This window comes from Triturus cristatus, chromosome 5_2 (genome assembly GCF_964204655.1).
Source record: "Triturus cristatus chromosome 5_2, aTriCri1.1, whole genome shotgun sequence".
NCBI lineage: Eukaryota > Metazoa > Chordata > Amphibia > Caudata > Salamandridae > Triturus > Triturus cristatus.
In genome coordinates this window covers 448,006,065-448,024,181 of record NC_140588.1, presented here as the reverse complement: position 1 = coordinate 448,024,181, position 18,117 = coordinate 448,006,065, and the positions used below count along the sequence as shown (strand labels likewise).

The 18,117-nt window shown below is 45.1% G+C and overlaps 1 protein-coding gene across 1 annotated transcript in view; it reads left to right on the top strand.

The window, feature by feature from the left end:
• Positions 1–18,117, top strand: part of PKD1L1 (polycystin 1 like 1, transient receptor potential channel interacting) — a 1,386,277-nt gene that overhangs the window by 1,266,432 nt on the left and 101,728 nt on the right. Inside the window, exon 62 of the mRNA XM_085607392.1 lies at positions 1,361–1,525. Coding sequence (XP_085463518.1) covers positions 1,361–1,525 — 165 coding nt within the window. The remainder of the gene's footprint in view (positions 1–1,360; positions 1,526–18,117) is intronic.

Genomic DNA, 18,117 nt, shown 5'->3' with positions numbered 1-18,117 from the left:
CTCTCTTTGCCGCTGGCCTATACAACCTTTTTCTCAAGAAACCTAGTGTTGAGGACCAGGGCTGCCTTTTTGCCAAAAATCATGGCTCCTTTTCATGTTTGCAATCCATCACCCAACCAACGTTCTTTGCAATGCATCACCCCTTAAAAGTGCAAGAGAGACTATTGGTTTGACCCCAAGAGAGGTTTGAGTTTTTACTTCGATTACACCAAAGACTATTGGGTGGACAATCAGCTCTCTGCTGGGCTCTCTGGGGCAAAGAAAGGCAAGGCAATACAAAAAAGGACTTTGTCCAGGTGGATAGTCCTCTGCATTAAGGTCTGTTGCACGTTGACCAAGAACCTGCTCCCAGAGAGATTGAGGGCTCATTCCGGCTGGCCCAAGACTGCTGCCACAGGATTGGCACACAGATTGCCTGAACTAGACATTTGTCAGGCAGCGATGTGGGTGTCTGTGCACACAATCATGAAGCACTACTGCCTTGAAAGCCAGGTCCGATGGGAAGGGCATTTCACCCATTCAGTCCTTGAGGAATTTCGGTCTGAGACAATTTCACAGACCATGGGAAGTACTGCTTTGGTATCTATTAAAAAGATGAGGAATCTGGTTAGAAGTATTAATCCATAGAACTAGTTACTTGTGTTCAGTAACGCTCTTTTGGATGGCTGCTCTAACTATAGATTCCTCACTGTCTTACCATGTCTCGCTTCCCATGGTCTCTCTTCCCATCCAAGATGGTTCCATTTTAGAGAGCCACTCACCGAGGCCTCGGATTACGTTTTGAGTTCCACGTCTGCGGATGAAGACAGAGATCAGAAAGAAACTGTCATCATTAGGCGGGTGTGGCATCGCAATCGACTCTGCTCGGTCCCTTCTGGGCCGAATGATGTCAAAACAGAGCTGCATGATGCCACCTACTGGAGTGTAGGAACATTGCTGGGAAAAGCTTCTGGATCCAGTCTGACACCTGGGGGTTAGTCTAAATGTGAGGAGTCTGCGGTTAGAGTGTCCACTAGGAAAGGGCTTACTGAACGTAAGTAACTTTTTCTTTTTTTCCTTTTTTCCTTTTTTATTGTTAGAAAACGGACCTGTGGAGATAATTTGTTTTGCTATTGAAGAATCTGATGAATAAATATTTCATAGGAAATGTTTTTGGAGTGCAAGTGAATTTAATCTATGGATGGGATAAAATGTATTTCCACAGTCACCCCTTAGCACCCAACTGTACTTGTGAATCAAATTCATTTTTCTTAATTCATTTTCTACATGGTGGTCACGGAAGTGTTATGCTTGCAATGTTTTATTTCTGTCCGGCGTTAATGCCGTATCTTTAACAGTTGTGATCCGTTGTATTTTGTAGCTTAAAGGCGTCCTTACTTCATTTGCAAAGGAGTCCAAGAAATCCGTTCGAAGCAAGCACGTTGTGGCTTTGAGAGAGGTTGCAGCGCACACCTGGGAGAAGGTGTTGTCATTCGTTGGGCGCCAGAGACAGAAATCTGCCGAGAGCGTTTCTGCGCATGGCAGCGTAAGTAAAGCAATAACAAGCAAGTTTGCTTTTTGAAGAGGAAAATTAACAACGGATTCGCCACACTGTGAAGTTCTCTTTGGTCTTTAGAGTGCCTATGGCATCTTTGATGGTACATTTGCATCATGCAACAAGGTGCAGGATATTTGTTTAGAATAATTAAAAATACATGTATTCTTCCGTCACAAATGTATCAAGCATATCACCACCATGTAACTGAAGGGCGCATTCAGATACAAAAAGTCAATGTGGGATTAATCATCCGGTTTAGCATTGGGATTAAACTGCATTGAATCAATGCCCTATACAGTAAATTCAGAAAAGGCCGGTGAGAAATTAATCAGGGATCTTGAAAGAGTTTGTCGGAGACAATAAAGTGTAAATGCAGAGCTGAACAACTGTTGTACTTATAGAAACTGGTCAGTAGAAAATCCAGTCGTATGTGATACTATTTGCCAAATATTCACTTTAGCAGCTCCCACCTGCTTGCCCGCCTATATTAAGCTTTCTGTCATTGGCCAACTATGCTCGGGATGCAAGCAGTGAATGTCTGGGCTCTTGCTAGACCACCACTGCTATGTGATGCAACACTTGATCAGGATCGTGCCCACAGAGACAAAACTAGTGGTTAATTTACTTCGTTTTTTTGGGGAGGACTGGTATAGAAACCATTTCAATGGCATCATCCGCCATCCCAGCACTTAGAAATTAGATACCACACAGTTCCAAAAAGTTCTTACTGCTGCACATGGCCACAACATGTGCATACTCCACCTCTACACTAAGGGTAGCTGGAACGCAAACTATAGGGCAGGTAGGCCCTATGCATCCACGTTTAACTTGTTCATTATAAACTAGGACCTATTCTCACAGATGCACTTTTGGGACTTGGCGATCATGCAAGTCCCATGAGGGTTCTCCTGTTTAATGAACCCAGAGCTTTATTTGGAGGGCAAGGAGACACCCAAGGTGCACCCCTCTGTTGTGGAGTGGCTCCTTCCCTCTATGCCTAAGCTATGGGATGCTGACAGAGGTCGTAGCATGCTGATAGTTAAAAGACTGGTCTTTCCATCTGTACCCTTAAGAGAAGAGGTTAACAACCTTTAATAAAAGCTACTTATATGCAATGAACATAATTCAGAGCTATTAATTAGTGGTATAATAGAAACCATGTTGGACACAATTACATTTGTGGCCAAACCCTACAATATTCCCGCCGTGGTCACTTCAGTGTATCAGACGGGGTTGCCAGCAGTAATTGAAACAAGCATTTGCAATGCAATAGGTCTCGCATTTATGAGAGTTTGAGCTATTGGCATTGTAAATGACAATGCCTTCTATTTATGTGTTGTTTTAAAACAGATAAGAAAAGGCATTGTCATTTATAATGCCAATGTCTTAAACTCTCGCAAATGCATTCATGTTATAAAAGGTTTAAAAAAGTGTTAGTGGAGAGCATGTCCTGCCTGCAACAGCAGGCAGGGTAAAGCTGTTTGAGAAAATAGTGCTCGGAGGCTGTAATTAAAGCCTACAGAGTAACCACACATGTAACGGGGGTGTCGACATGGAAGGTTACACAATTAGACAAGGCAGTACTAAGAAAAGACTACTAAGCCTCTTGACCAATGAACAGCCTTAGTTTACAGTGGCCAATTGTAGGAAGGTAGGATCCTTCTGCATGGTTACCCCCACCTTTTGCCCGGTGCTAAGCTGTTTTTGAGTAGTCTGACTGGGATCCTGCTAATTGGGACCCCAATCCATCTGCTTTCTCGCTAGATTGTTATGTTCAGTATTTGGGTACATCCCAGATTGGATACTGGGATACCCTCTTGAGACCCTAGTATATGGCACTAAGGTACCCAGGGCATGGGTACCCCCGAGGTTTCCCATGGGCTGAAGCTTGTATTATGCCACCCATGAGAGACCATTCAAAGTAGAACTACAGGCCTGCCATTGCAGCCTGTGTAAGCTGGTGCTAGCACCACTTACTCAATATACAGGTTTCCTATATCTAGGGCCACTGCACTTAAAACCTTTAAGTCACCCCTCTAGCAGGCCTTTGCAATCCTGAAGAGAGGGTGCCCCTGCATGAGCGGAACACCCCTACAGCCTACGGAATCCATTCTCCCAGATTGTCAATGAAGCATCCATATATTTCATATAGACAGGCACCGCGTAATTACGTGATGACCATCTTGAAACTGGCTGCAATGAATTCTATCATGGTTGGTATCCGGACTACGTAAGGTTCTACAACACAGGTGGTAGTTTTCCACTGCTCTTGAGGGCTGCCCTGTCCTCTTAACAAGTTTCAGGCCAGTATCCCGCGTGGGGGCTGCATAACCGAACCCCTGTGCACTGCATCAACTTACAGTTGCAAAGGCTTGTTGGCTTCCTGTCATCAAGCTCTTCGGCCTCCAAGTAGCCCCAACGTCAAGCACTTCCAGTGACCAGAATCTTCAGCCACACTGCATCGTGTGCACCATGGCCTGCATCTTTTGGAGAGCTGCTCAAGGTCCTCTTGGAACTCCAGTGCCTCCGGCCTGTGGGTCTTGTTGACGGTCATATTTGCTTCTTTTGGGCTCCCCCGATTGCTCAGGGTCTGCCCTGACTCCCCTGCTTGTGGTGAGTCCCCTGGCCCTTGCTGGTCCTGATATTGCTCCTTCTTCGCGTCCTGCATTGGTTGCATTTGTCAAGGCTTGTTGGTGCTCCCACCAGACACCGACCCCTCAGCACTCCACATCCTTTGTGGGACAGCTTGTGCACATCTCCTGGTCCTCCTCAGCGTTGCCTGCTCCTCACAGCTGCAGAGTCAAGGTCATCGTCAACTCTCCTGCAACACCCGACATCGGAGGGCATTCATCTTCCAAGTCTCCTGGTCACTCCTGAGTGACATAGACTATGTCACCTCTGCTTGCAGGTAATTCTCAACTAGAATCCACCTTCGGATTCCACCGGATACTTTTTCCTTCACCAGCAGTGGCACTTTCCTGAAGTCCTCCATTAGGGTTCAACAGCTATTTCCGACACCACTTTACACTTATGCACCCGGCTTCCCTGGTGTAGGTAACGTGGGTACTAGGGTATCCCTGGGTGAGATGGCTTTCCAAAATTCTGTCTCCAAGGGGTTTCTTCAGAGTCCCCTGGGAAGGGTCCTTAATCTTTAAAAATCCAACTGCGACTTACACGTAGATTTGTACGGAGCCTGCGGTTGTGTTCTCACACTGCACACGCTCTCCGTGGGGTCCCTATCTACTTACCTCGCGTGGTTCTGTGGGTCCCCAGCACCTCTACGTCCTCTTGACATTGTCCTGACTCAAGTTCTGGTTCTCATACCACTTTCTTTGTATATGGTTTGCCCCCCCCCCCACCCTCCCCCCGGGTCCACTGTGTATTCTGTGCTATTTACTGTGTTTCTTTGCTAAGTAATAATAATAATTTAAAAAAATATTACCACTTATAAAGCGCCTGATTACACCAACTGGTGTGTCCTCGTGCCGGGACCCAGAGAACAGGGGGAGAATGGACATGAGCCTCAGAACAGGAAAAGCCAAGTTTTCAATCTTTTCCGAAAAATGTTCTCCGATGGCTCGGCACTAGAGAGAGAGGGAGGCATGCATTCTAATTTTTGGCTGCCAAATCGCCGAATGAGTGCGCACCCATTCTTGCTCTTTGAACTTTGGGAACTTTGACCTGATAGGTTGCGGTCGATCTAAGATGTTGGATCGGGTTATAGGGGGCAAGTAGATCATGGAAATAACTAGGGCCTTTGCCCTGCAGGCTCCAATGACAAAAGCAGAGGGCTTTGAAAAGGATTATTTTGTTAATAGGCAGCCAATGTAGGGAGCCAAGAGCTTTCACGGAGGAAGCTTTCCTAGGTTGATTAAGAACTAAACTGGCTGCTGCATTCTGAATAGATTGCAGCCTATGAAGATTTTTTGTTGTTGTTCCTAGATAGAGGACATTTCCATAGTCCAACTGGGACGTTACAAGGGATTGGACCAGGATTTTCCTGGCTGAAGCAGGTAGGATATCCAAGGTTTTTCTCAACATTTTGAGAATTCCAAAATGTTTCCATCCAACCTTCCTAGTGTGTGTCTCCAAAGAGAGAGTCCAGCCAGACTCCTAGATTTTTGACCTCCTCCTTAGGGGTTGGTGTAGGACCCAGAGTCTGCGGCCACCATGCTGAGAACCAGATGGAGGGGGATTTCCCCACAACCAGGATCTCTGTTTTGCTACCGTTCAGTTTGAGGCAATTATTTGACATCCAGGAAGCAAGGTCCCTCAGACAGGAAGAAAATGGGATGGCTGCTTCTTCTGAATTATGGGACAAGGTGACAACAAGCTGCATGTCATCCGCATAAGATACGATGGTAACATTGTGCCTTTCCACAATCCCCACCAAGGGTCCGATGTAAAGAAAAAAGAGTTGGGCTCAAAATTAAGCCTTGTCGTACCCCTTGTGACAGTGCAATTCTTTTAGAAATATGTGGACGTTTTGTGTAACTTGGAAACTGTGATCCTGAAGGAAGTCACCCACTTTAGAGTGACTCCATCCAGCCCACCTGACCTAAGACGTTGTAGGAGCAGTTTGTGGAATACCGTATCGAATGCTGCACTGAGGTCCAACAGGATCAGAGCAACAATCTAACTTTCGTCCGCATGCCTACGTATTGTCTCTGTGGCGAGGAGTAATGCTGACTGGGTAGAGTATGTAGCTCTAAAGCCTGATTGCGTAGGATGAAGTAGAGTGTGAGGATTCTATGTGCAACCAATTTCGTGTTAACCACCTTTTCTGCTATTTTAGAGAAGTAGGGCAGGAGTGAGATCCAGCAGACTTGAGTTTGCTGAGGGTTGTTTCTTTAAGCGGAGAACAATTGCTTACTTCCACTTATTTGGGACCACACCACCGTGGAAGGAAAGTTCCAGAAGATGCTGTACATCAGTCAATATTATGTATCCAGGCCTTCCTTAATGATTTTTGGCGGAGCTGTGTCTGTTGGGGAGCCACATTTAATGCTTAAAGCTACCCCTTTTAAATCTTCCAGTCGGAGGAGGGAGAATTCTGAGAGGGAATTGGCCCCAGTCACAGAGATCCTCTGAGATTGACAAAGTTTACTGTTATGATCCTCGTCAGGAAAGACATCATATATTTTAGATACCTTCGTAGCAAAAAAGTCCACCATCTGGTTATTCGACTCTAGAGAACTGATGGCACGTGCCATAGTTCTCTCAGGAGAGGATAAGTCTTTAAGAATTACAAATAGTTCTCTAGAAGAGTTATTCACCTGCTCTATTCTGTCATTGTAATAGGCAGCGCTGGCTTTCTTAATAAGAGAATGGCAGTTCTTAAATTCTGACTTATAGGCAGCCTTGTTGCTATCCGAGAAATCTTTTCTCCATTGACGCTCTAAGCGCTTACAGGATTTATGTGCTGTCAGTAGAGCTTCATTTAACCATGGCGCTGATTGAGTTCATCTACGGGGGACATTGGAAGTCCATGGAGCCACTGCATCCAGTTTTTCAGTAATTCACTTATCCACTACTCTGCTAGCCACATTAATATTCTTTCCCAGTGGAGGACGACTCTACTGAAGAGCTTGAGTAAAACTCTCAGAATTTAATCTAGTCCATCTCCTGTGTGGGGTACTTAATCCTATTCTAGATGTAGGAGGAAATGTAGCTACTGGAATAGAAAACGCCACAAGATGGTGATCGGAAAAAGAAACTGCAATCTGGGTTTCAGTCTCTAACTCTAAGCAGTTGGAAAAAATAGGGTCTAGTATATGACCTAGTTGGTGTGTCGGATGAGTGCATTTAGGCTCTAGCTGAAGGGCGGCTAATTCCTGATGTAGGAATTGTGCTTCACTGCTAGTGTGTCATCAAAGCGTAAATTTAAGTCACCCAGAACAGTCAATTGCTATGGCGTAGCGCTGGTTGCACTACTAATTCCACAAGACTTTGGTGTGCATTGTGTTTATCTCCAGTAGGAGATATCTGAATGTATTAGAGAGTATTATATAATAAATACATATTTTTATAAATACCTTGTGTGGTTCTTTTTTACTCAATCTATACTATAGATTGCACTCTGGTAAAACAAACTGCTTTACACTCCTCCTGGACTAAGCCTGAAGACTGTTCTCCACAGCTACTACTTAGAGAGCTTTCTAAGGTTGTCAAAGACTTCTTAAATCATCATAAGGGTTGCCTGGACTGGTGTAGGGTGCCCACCTACATAAGTGGACATCATATACCAGGCAAGCTTCTCACAACAATGACACAAGCCAATGACAAATATGGGCGGAGAGTGGGAGGAGCTTCAGGTCCCTATGTGAACACATCATGCCTCGCAGAGCAGTGCATGTGCTGAGCAGGCTCGACCTAAAAGGCTTTATTAAGTTGGAATGCTTCTATATGGGTAACAGATGACCCCATAGCTGCAATGTAAATGACACCAAGATAATAATATTAGCAATAAGTCTCTCCTACCCTGCTTGGTTTATCGCTGACATAGCAGCTTCAAATATATTTTGGAAATTCAACCATTTTTCTCCAAACACCGGTTGTGCTCTGAAAATACACACCTTTCTCATAAACACCTTTACATTTTGGGATACATATAACAAGTCAACCAAAGGAAATGCCTGGCTATACACAGGAGAACAGCTTAGAGTTAGCTAGAGAGATACCAGTAGCTCACAAGCTACTCGTTGGAGAAGCCTGCTTCAGGAGAGATGCCTAGTGGTCTCTCCTTATAAAAGGTTTGTGCACTGACCTTAAATGTGATTCTTTACCTCATTATTGTGTGCAACATGAATAAAAGCTAATTGTACATGGCTGTGTTTTTTTGTGAGTTAACATGAGGTGTGTGTGCCATTTTGACCAAATGCATGCTGCTGTCCATCGGACTTCATTGTGAGAGTAACATTAAAGATGAGGACTGATTCTGTACAAAGTTGGTGGCTGGCTTTGTACACAGCTGCTCAGGATCCATACTAGACCTGGGATCCTATATGTAGACATTCCAGCCCTACTGCAGTTGGTTCTGTGAGTGGGACGGTCTTGGCTCACTGTGCCTTTGAAGATGCTGAAGTGGTTATGCTAGAGTTACCAGCTGCTCCTCCTCTTCCTGCTGGGAACTACATAGGAATCTGACCCCTTGTCTGGATACATACACATTTTACCTGGACCGGTCAGAACCAGATCACCATAACATCTCCATACTATGATCATAACGGCCATGCTCCTCTAGTGCTGGAGGCCACCTAGACAGAACAGTGTTCCAGGATTTTCTCAGCCTCCAAGGTGGAGCTTTACACAAGTGCTGAAGCAAAGGCTAAGTTTCAGACATTCTAATCTGTTGGTGAATACCTTCCTTTCAGGTTGGTGGCAAGCGCAGACTAAAGACTCAGGGAAGCACTGCTTAGACCATCCAGTGTAAAGATTAAATATTGCCTGTTAAAAATAGAGAGATGCGGGAATTCCGCATTATTTGAAAGTTTTTATAGTGCCAACATGACCTTTGCGGGTATCAGAGCGCTTAAAAAACTTACAGAGAGTAAAGCAATAATAACAATAATATATTCGAGAAGAAATACCGGATAAGGTAGTACGAACAAAAGGGAGGGTAAGAATTACGTGTTTGCAGAGAGTAGAGGATATTAACAAATAAAAAAAAATTCATAATCAGGAACACTGCTTGATCAAGCAGTGTCAAGAATAGGGAGGGTAATGTCAGGACTGGGGAGCCAAAAACACTAGAGTAGCCGGTGAGAAGTAATCATGAGTGTGATTAAAGAATCGGGATGAGTATCTTAGGATCTAGTGAAGAAATGTGTTCATAAAGAGTACTTTGACTTTTTCAAAAGTGCTCACGTGCCAGTGAGGCCCAGAATCTAGCTGATCAAAGCATATTCATAGAAGCCATTGTAAGGCTCCAGGACACAAGGTCCTTACCCTGCCAGTTGCTCAAGGGTCAACCAACGCTGTCTGTCAGTATCATTTCGGGTCCAGTCGAAGAGCTGCTGCTTAATTGAGGGTGAGCCCTCTATGACCCTGCCTGTGTCTTCTAGTTGCCTACAGAGGACTTTAGGATTACCTCAACTTCACCTACTGGCCGAGGGGTGTGAAGAGATTGCTGTAGAAGGTTGTACTGAGTTCATAATGATTGACCACATTATCTTAATCCAGTCGGTTCCAGGGATAGTGACATTATAATTGCCAGTTCGTACCGCAGGTGATATATTGTCTTCAGCTTTGTCCTGACTTCTATCATTGTATTTATTAGTTCCTCAAAACCTGTGGGCATCATGGCATTGGAAGTTCTTGACTGACCCTGGCCTATATTTGCACTGGAATCATCTTTTGTCAACAGATTTTTTTACTTTTGGTGGAGTGTGGATTCCGGTGTACTGACACACGAAACAAGTGATTGTATCCAGGATGTGGTATAATAAGGTTAACATCGGGCACAGACATGCCGCCCTGCTTACAAAACTGTGTAAGTATAGAAAGTCCGATCACAGATGGCATGTCATCAAATCGCATAAAAATAGCTGCTGGTATTTCCATGGTCATCCATAACTATTTGGCCCTGCAATTCAACTCTTAAAGCCATTGGGAATGAGAGCCTAAAGAGCACTGTTCCCTTAACTCTGTCATTCAATTGGATTTCATTATATGTGGAAAAACAGTTCTAGCCCACTTCTTAATCTAATTACAAAATATTTCAAGAAGATGGTCCTTACCTTAGATAATGTTTTCACTGAGCTCAGACACATTGGAAACAGGAATGGGCTGAAAAACTGATTTAGACAAATGCAACTGGAACGCACAAACCATTCTAAACGGCTCTGGTTTTTACAGCATTTGTGGGACGGTATTCCAAGGATTACAAACAGCAAGGAAATCCTCTTCCCATAGTGATGTGGCACAAAATGTCCTACCAAATGTAATCCTGTCCCGTTCCAAGCAACCTTAGTAAGAGGTTCATATGTTAATACAAATATGATTGGAAATGCGTGGCATTTCTATTTTGCTCCCCCGAGAACTGGCCAATGTGGAGAAAACAGATTTTTAGTCTTTACCCTAGCTCTAACCATAGTATACAGCAAGACCACCCAAGGCATTAACTATTAACCAAGTCCAAAATTTACCATAGATAATGGGTCATATGCTAAGTTGAATGAACCTTCAGAGGTTTTTGAAGTGGTGTAATTATTACCTCATTTTTTTATGCTGCATTCTAAACCATAGAAATTCACTGTAGACTGATAGTGGTTTTATGACTAGAACTCCGCCAGTAATCATATCAAGCTGGAGGTCATGCTAGAGTTTACGTTGTCCAGAACATATTAAAAATCATATGTCGATTAATGATATAAACTCGGCCTGACCCAGTTGCTTGGTTACCTGATAAGTGTCTAGCTGCAATTGTTGTGCATAGAGCTCTTTTTTGAAGTCTTAAAGGCCAATTGAGTCCATACTGGTCAGTGTCCACCCATCTACATCATCCTAAAATAGTCATCGCCTTCCAACCCTCTTCTCGACCAGTTAGCCAAGCCACAGCTCTGCCAGCTTCCCCTCCCTCATAATGTCATTTACCAATGTTAATTTTTTAATCATGATTCCCCTGCTGTTACATATTAGCATGCACTTCCAATTTCCCAACTAGTTCTTTCTGAGATCTAGTGCACAACTAAAAATCTTCTTGCTGTAACTTACACTCATTTTCAAGAGTGAATATCCTACAGGATAATTCCTTTTTCACCTTGCCTAGACATTTACACCAAATTGTCCCTTTGAAAGGTTTCCAATAATGCAGCATAACTATCATTTAAGCCTTTGTTAATAATACAATAACCAATGACGGGAAAATACTTAGAGATTCACCTCTATACTTGAGATATACTGCAATAACACGACTAAAGCATGCGAGGAGATGAATCTTCTCAGAATCACGCTTGGGCCCTTTCTCATGCACTGGTACCATAACTGACCCTTCTAAGAAACGTGGATCTGGCATATTTTAATAATGTCAGGATTGGGAAAATTTGTTGAGGTACCCACCTCCTAATAAAAGTCAGGAACATAATTAGGCCAATAATATTTTCCCTGAGAAAGTACTTTTAAAATTCACTAAATGATGATACACTTGGTAAAGATATCAGAGAGTGTAGATAAAAGTTGAAATTATAGGTAGAGAGAAATTAGGAGTTTTAGTTAGATGAAGACTAGCTTGACATGAGGAAGAGAAATAGGATTGTGGTGCAGACAATGAGGAAAATCAAGACAAATACGGACATAGACCTCCCCAGCTGTATCTTTTGTTGTGCTTTTATTTAATATTCCTGATGGTTAAAGGATACATTTCGACACTTTGACATGTTTCTCATGTGGGAACTTGAACTACTGACCCTCGTACATGGAAACAACATACTGAATTGTTCTATGTGAACTAACCTGTGTGCCCGGAACCAACGATCGATTCCCATGCAATGCTTGGGAAATGTCTCTAAAGTAACTTCTTTTGCACTTTGTGAGTGGAAGATGGTGTGACAGTTGATTTTATTTTTTTTTTAATCATTTTTATTCGTTTTATTCTCAGCACATCATACAGCTGTGATTGACATAGTAAAGTGCAAATTACGGTACATCCCCATTCGCATTATTGTATCTACTAGGTGAGGGGCAAACGCCATGTACAACATTACTATCCAACAATGACAACAATAATTCACTTCCGAGATTAACAGTTTATGATACTGTTTAAAGCAATGTCCAAACGTACCATAAAGGAAATAAACCCTTAAACTTAATACCACCGTCCTAATGTGTCTGTCCAATAAGTATCACAAGTATGTTCCCGCTGTGTATGTCGGTTATGCAGAGTGTAAACTATCAGAGTCCTGCTGTTGTGGACACCACTATGTAAGCAGAGTGATGTAGGGGTTATGCAAAGTAGGTGTTGCGTTACGTGTGAGTGTGTGAGATCGGGGAGGGATGTGGGGGGGCTATAGTGTGTGAGTGCCGCTCCCACGTGTATATAACACTGGTGTGACGGTTGATGTCACCTCCAGATGCAGCAAGTAATATATTATTGAAAACTCTTGACAAAAAGAAAGCTTGGCAGACATTGGCGAGAGAGCATCTCGGACACTCTTCCTCAAATGTTGTTGGACACCTGCAGATGCTGGCTCTCAGAAACATGCTCTCAGACTCTCAAACTGAGCCATCCTTCCCTAGGCAGTCCTCATTTGCTTAATGCTGAAGCTGACCTTTCCTCTCCCTAGCTACCTTTGGAACCTATGTCATTGAGACTTGCTGGCAATATTGGTTTAACAGTTTTTGTCCTCTTTTCAAATCCTAGCTCTGACCTACCTTTATGCCTATGCTAAAGAACTTTCTCGAATGTCCTCTTGCCTTTATTGGTGGTAGGAATTTCCTTTTTGCTTAGTGAACATTACGGAGTCTGTGGCTAAATAGTAAATTCCAGACTTTCTTGTAATATTGCCTTTGATTTACCTTTGCTAAATGTGTTGTTTTAAACTACATTTTGTAATTTGTCTTTCGAGACTCACGACTTAGTGCCTTAACGTTGATCATTTGCTGTGAATTCTAAATTGTTTAATACAATAACTAAATTCGACCAACATTGTCTGAGTATTCTTTAAATCGTAAACTGAAATGTTCTTTCCACAGAGACCGTGCATACTATAACAACAATTCTAATGCATAACCGAGATAGCCATAGATATAGCCATATATTATTCTCAGAACACTAGATTCTTTTGTTATTCTGCACTGCTACAGAAGAATTATTGGTTTGTATGATTTTGTCCCGACTGGACATGAGAACGTTTGGGATCCCTGTAGTCATCCTATATAGGTATAGCATGATTTAGAGAGTAATATTCTTGAATTTGATTTCCAGTTTGTGAGTTGGTTACCAATTAGTTGGTCCTTATTATGTAGACGCCCTAGAGCCTCACCCCTTAATGCGACTAACAAGGTCCATTGGAGGACCAAAGCCTCTGTGGGTGTTAATAGAGAAAATTTAGATTAGGTGCGATAGTTCGCAAAATGCCAGAATCGTACGGAATGGGTCCAGTTGATAAAAAATCTTTGAGCTTCCACTGCAGCAAAACTATATATGCCAGCAATCGTCAAATCATATGGACTGGGTCCAGTGGATAACAAATATTGAGCTTCCGCTGTAACCGATGCTTTCTTCCCTGTGAACTGAAAAGGCTCCAGGCTTGCCCCACTGAGGCTTAGGGTGACCATCTGTCCCTCAAAATAATGAATGGGTGTCCGCATGTCATCTGAAGGTGGTGTCTTAGTGACTTACTCTTTCAGTTAAAACGTGGTTGACCCCTGCCTGGTTGGTTCACCCTGTGTACTATGAGTGAGGCCCCTTTTCGTCCTGTGCCCTAGCAGGAAGTGATGCGTTCCCACCCAGGGGATGAGTTGAGCTGTGGTCTCTCCCCGCTTCGGCCTCCACCTTGTCCACCGAAACGGGGAATGCCTCCTTAGTATCCAAATAACGTTAAATTGTAGTCCCTCTGTCACCCTGAATGCACCTGCAGCAGATTGTACATTGCTCTGGAAAAAAAAACTCTTTCCCAAACACTGAATTCCAATTTTCCTTACAACAACGATTTTGCTTGCCATTTTTAAAATGTGTACTTTTTTGCCATGTTGACAAGACCTGTACATTATTGATGTTTAGGTAATTAGAGTCCTTTGCTGGCTTCTGCACCTCATTCAAAGAGAATGCGTTTTTATTATCATGGCTAGTTGTCTCAACAAAGGAATTATTCACAAAACATCTGCTTATGGACAAAACAGTGTGTGTACACATTTTGGTTTTTAAGTGTGGAGCCGGAATCCTCCTCTTCTAGAAATAAAACGTGATTGAAATCAAAATGTCACCCTCTCTGCGGAAATGTACAGGCCGCAGCCCCAGGGAACATGTGCCTTGTCACAAAAAGCTGATTAAATCACGGAGGTGAGCTTGTGACCACAAGAGCTTGAGTTACAGTGACAGGTGTGCTTTGCCGGAGGCCTTTGCTTCAGCGCCTTCCTTCCTTGGATGAAACCCATCAGGTGTTGTCGTTTGGCAAACTAATTTCACTACATCTTGACCTTGTGTGTTATGAAATATCGCACTTAATCTGGCTAGCTCTTTTGTATCATTCTACAAATATGAAATAAAGAGACTGTACCATAAAAGCCTCACCGAAACCTGAAACTCCCAGGAGGGCGGGCATCGCGCGTTTGTCCTCAATTCAGAACGAAGGGTGGAAACGTGTTCCTGTTTTGTTATACACACGGGTACTTTGCATCATACAAATGACGACAGCATTGTTGTTTGATTGTAAACCGGTCGAACTTATGTTACTAGTTAAATCCTGAATGGAAGAGTTTCAGGAGACGATTGACCTCTTCAATTTGAGTACTGGAAACCTGGGTTGCACAGTGGAAACTTGTTAAAATGATAAACCTTCCATAATCTGTGGCATAACCAAGACTTAACACAAATAAGGGGAGCCAGCCGTGACCAAGCTTGATCCTACCCCTGTTAAACAAGCATTGGCAATGCCAATATGTCTGGCTTTAAAGGAATGTTGTATGGCAAGGTGGCGCGTAATGTTGCGCCTGTGATGCAACAGGCGCCAACTGTAGCGTAAGGTTCATGTGACCCGTAATGTGAATAAACGCTGGTCGCGCGCATGCGTACGCCACTAGGGCTACGACAGCGTGATCAGGAATACATCCCACTACTGGCTCCGTCTCTTATTTCATGGCCCGACCCGAGTCCCGTGTCCCGACGTGACCTGGGCCCCGCATCTCTGCGGTAGCCCCCTACGACACTACAAAGTGATGACGAGGGTGGGCGTGCCCTCTCCGACCCGTGCGCTGGTGTGGCGGCTGCGAGCGCTGTCCTCGGCTCGCAACGCTCGTGCCCCAGTGTGCGTTAATCATCAAGGGCCCCATCGGCGTGCTGCGCGGCACTCCCGCTGCCTTCCGCGCGAGTGCTGATGTTGATTTATGCCCTATGAGTGGCGGGAGAGGAACGGAGCACCGCACCTCCGCCCACATGGTCCGGGCCTCGCTACCTGCTGTGCAGCTGCTCATCTCGGGCCTTGCGGGTCACGAACACTTGTTGAGCCCTTCAGTCTCCCTACAAGAAGTGCCTGAAGCTGCCTGTGAGTACTTCTACTGTTTGTCTGGTGGAGGGGAATAAGAAACCAAAAAGCAGGCCCACAGAAAACAAAAGCAGGCCCACACTCCTCAGTGCAGTAACACCCAGCACCACGGAGAGGCCCAACAACAAGAGGGACAGTGGACATCACACATGGCAAGAGTTTCAGCATAGGTGGGTGAGAAGCGGGAGCCCCAAGAGAAGGCCAGTCCACGTGCACCTGAACTGCACGCTCTTGCCCAGTATAACAAAACAAAAAAAAAGAGTCATAGGGGTCAGAAGGGACCTGGGTGACAAGGCACGACAGGAAAATGGCCACTATTCCACCCATTGAGCCATTCACAGTGGAGGGGTCACCATCGTCGCTAGCAGCCAAATGGAAGGACTGGGTGGACCGCCTGCGTATCTTCTTTGAGGCCACCAAGGTCCATAAGGACCAGAAGCGGGCTATGCTAATCCACTTGGGAGGCAAAGACATACACAATATCGGCAAAACGCTAGCCGAGGCCACTCCCAAGAGCCATCATACGCTGATAAATGCCCTCAACGAACATTTCGAACCAATGGCCAATCAGGACTATGAAAGGTTCATCTTCTGGCTAGCGCTCCAGCTTCCGGAGGAATCGTTAGACACGTACCACGCACGACTAAAGAACCTAGCGGCCACATGTGGGTTTCGCAACGAAACCGAAGAAATTAGGGGACAGATAATCCAGGGATGCGCGTCAGCCAAGCTGTGAGAACGCATACTAGAAGAGTCCGGCAAGTCCTTAGCAGAAATACTAACCCTGGGGCGGACCAAGTAATTGTCAAAAGCGCGGGTGGCGCACATGGAGGCGGCTCTCCAAACACCAGTAAAATCGGAACCAGTAAATGCAGTAACAACCAAACCCCCACAGAGGTGGAGCAGGAAAGGACCAGGGACACCCTCTCCGGGACAAGCCAAATCCTGCGGATACTGCGGAGGACCACCACACTTGGCAGCCGAGTGCCCCGCGAAAGGCAAAAGGTGCTCAGGATGTGGGCGATTTAACCACTTCAAAAAAGTGTGCCGGTCAAAGAAGTATCGCAAACCTCGCCAGGTAGCGAACACTCTCAAAGAAGATGACCCAGAGCCCAGTGACATGGACGATGATGATGAGGAGGAAGAGAGAGTGGTGCACAAAATCCACATGATTGGTACCGCCACCCGAAAGTCAAGACGCCTACCCCAATGCAGCATCCGGGTAGGATCCCAGGAGGTTACCGCCGTGGTAGACACAGGGGCCACTATCAATATCATGGCGTCCACCCTACACAGCACCATGAATCCAAGACCAGCTCTCCGCCCCTCGACCATCACCGTATTTGCATATGGTCAAGATGCTCCTCTGAGGATACGGGGACGGTTCCGGACGACCATAGCACATGGCTCACAGTCCATCACAACCAACGTCTACGTTACTGAAGATAGCCAGGGGATGCTTCTGGGTGCCGAGCGGCTGAGGACCTGGGATTCGTAACATTTGCTTTTGGAGTACACCAAGAGCCCCTCCCACACCTCCTTGCGGAATTCACAGAAGTATTCCAAGGGATTGGGAAATTCAGGGGGAAAGAAATCCACCTCCACATTGATCCAACGGTCCAGCCTGTCGCCCTACGACACCGGCGAATAGCGTTCCACCTGCGGCCCCTGGTAGAGGAGGAGCTCAAGAAGCTGGAGGCAGCAGGAATAATTGAGAAGGTCTCAGGTCCTACTCCGTGGGTGTCCCCGATCGTCGTTTCGCAGAAGCCCAAACAGCCGGGCGCGGTGAGAATTTGCGTCGACATGAGACTCCCCAACGTCACGATCAAGCGGGAACGTCGCATCACTCCCATGATAGACGACCTCATCGGAGAAATGGCGGGAGCAGGCTGGTTTTCAAAACTGGATCTGAGGTCCGGATATCATCAATTGGTGCTAGACGAGGCCTCCCGCAACATCACCACGTTTTCAACACATGTGGGACTCCGGAGGCACACAAGGTTGAGTTTTGGAGTGTCCAGCGCCGCAGAAGTATTCCAAAATGTCACACAGGAGTTGATTGCGGACATTCTCGGTGTCCTCAATGTCAGCGATGACATCATGATACACGCTAAAACCATCCAAGAACACAATGAACGTCTTCAAGTGCTACGCCGGTTGCGGGATGCAGGCCTCACTCTTCACAGAGAAAAATGCGAGTTCCTACGCCAAAAGATACCATTTTTTGGCTACACATTCTCCACGGAAGGGGTCAACCCAGACCCAGAGAATGTTTGGGACATTAAAGAGGCCGCCGCTCCCACCAATGTCACGGAAGTCCGCAGCTTCCTTGGGATGGGCAATTACTGCGGGAGATTTATCCAAGACTTGGCTAACCTG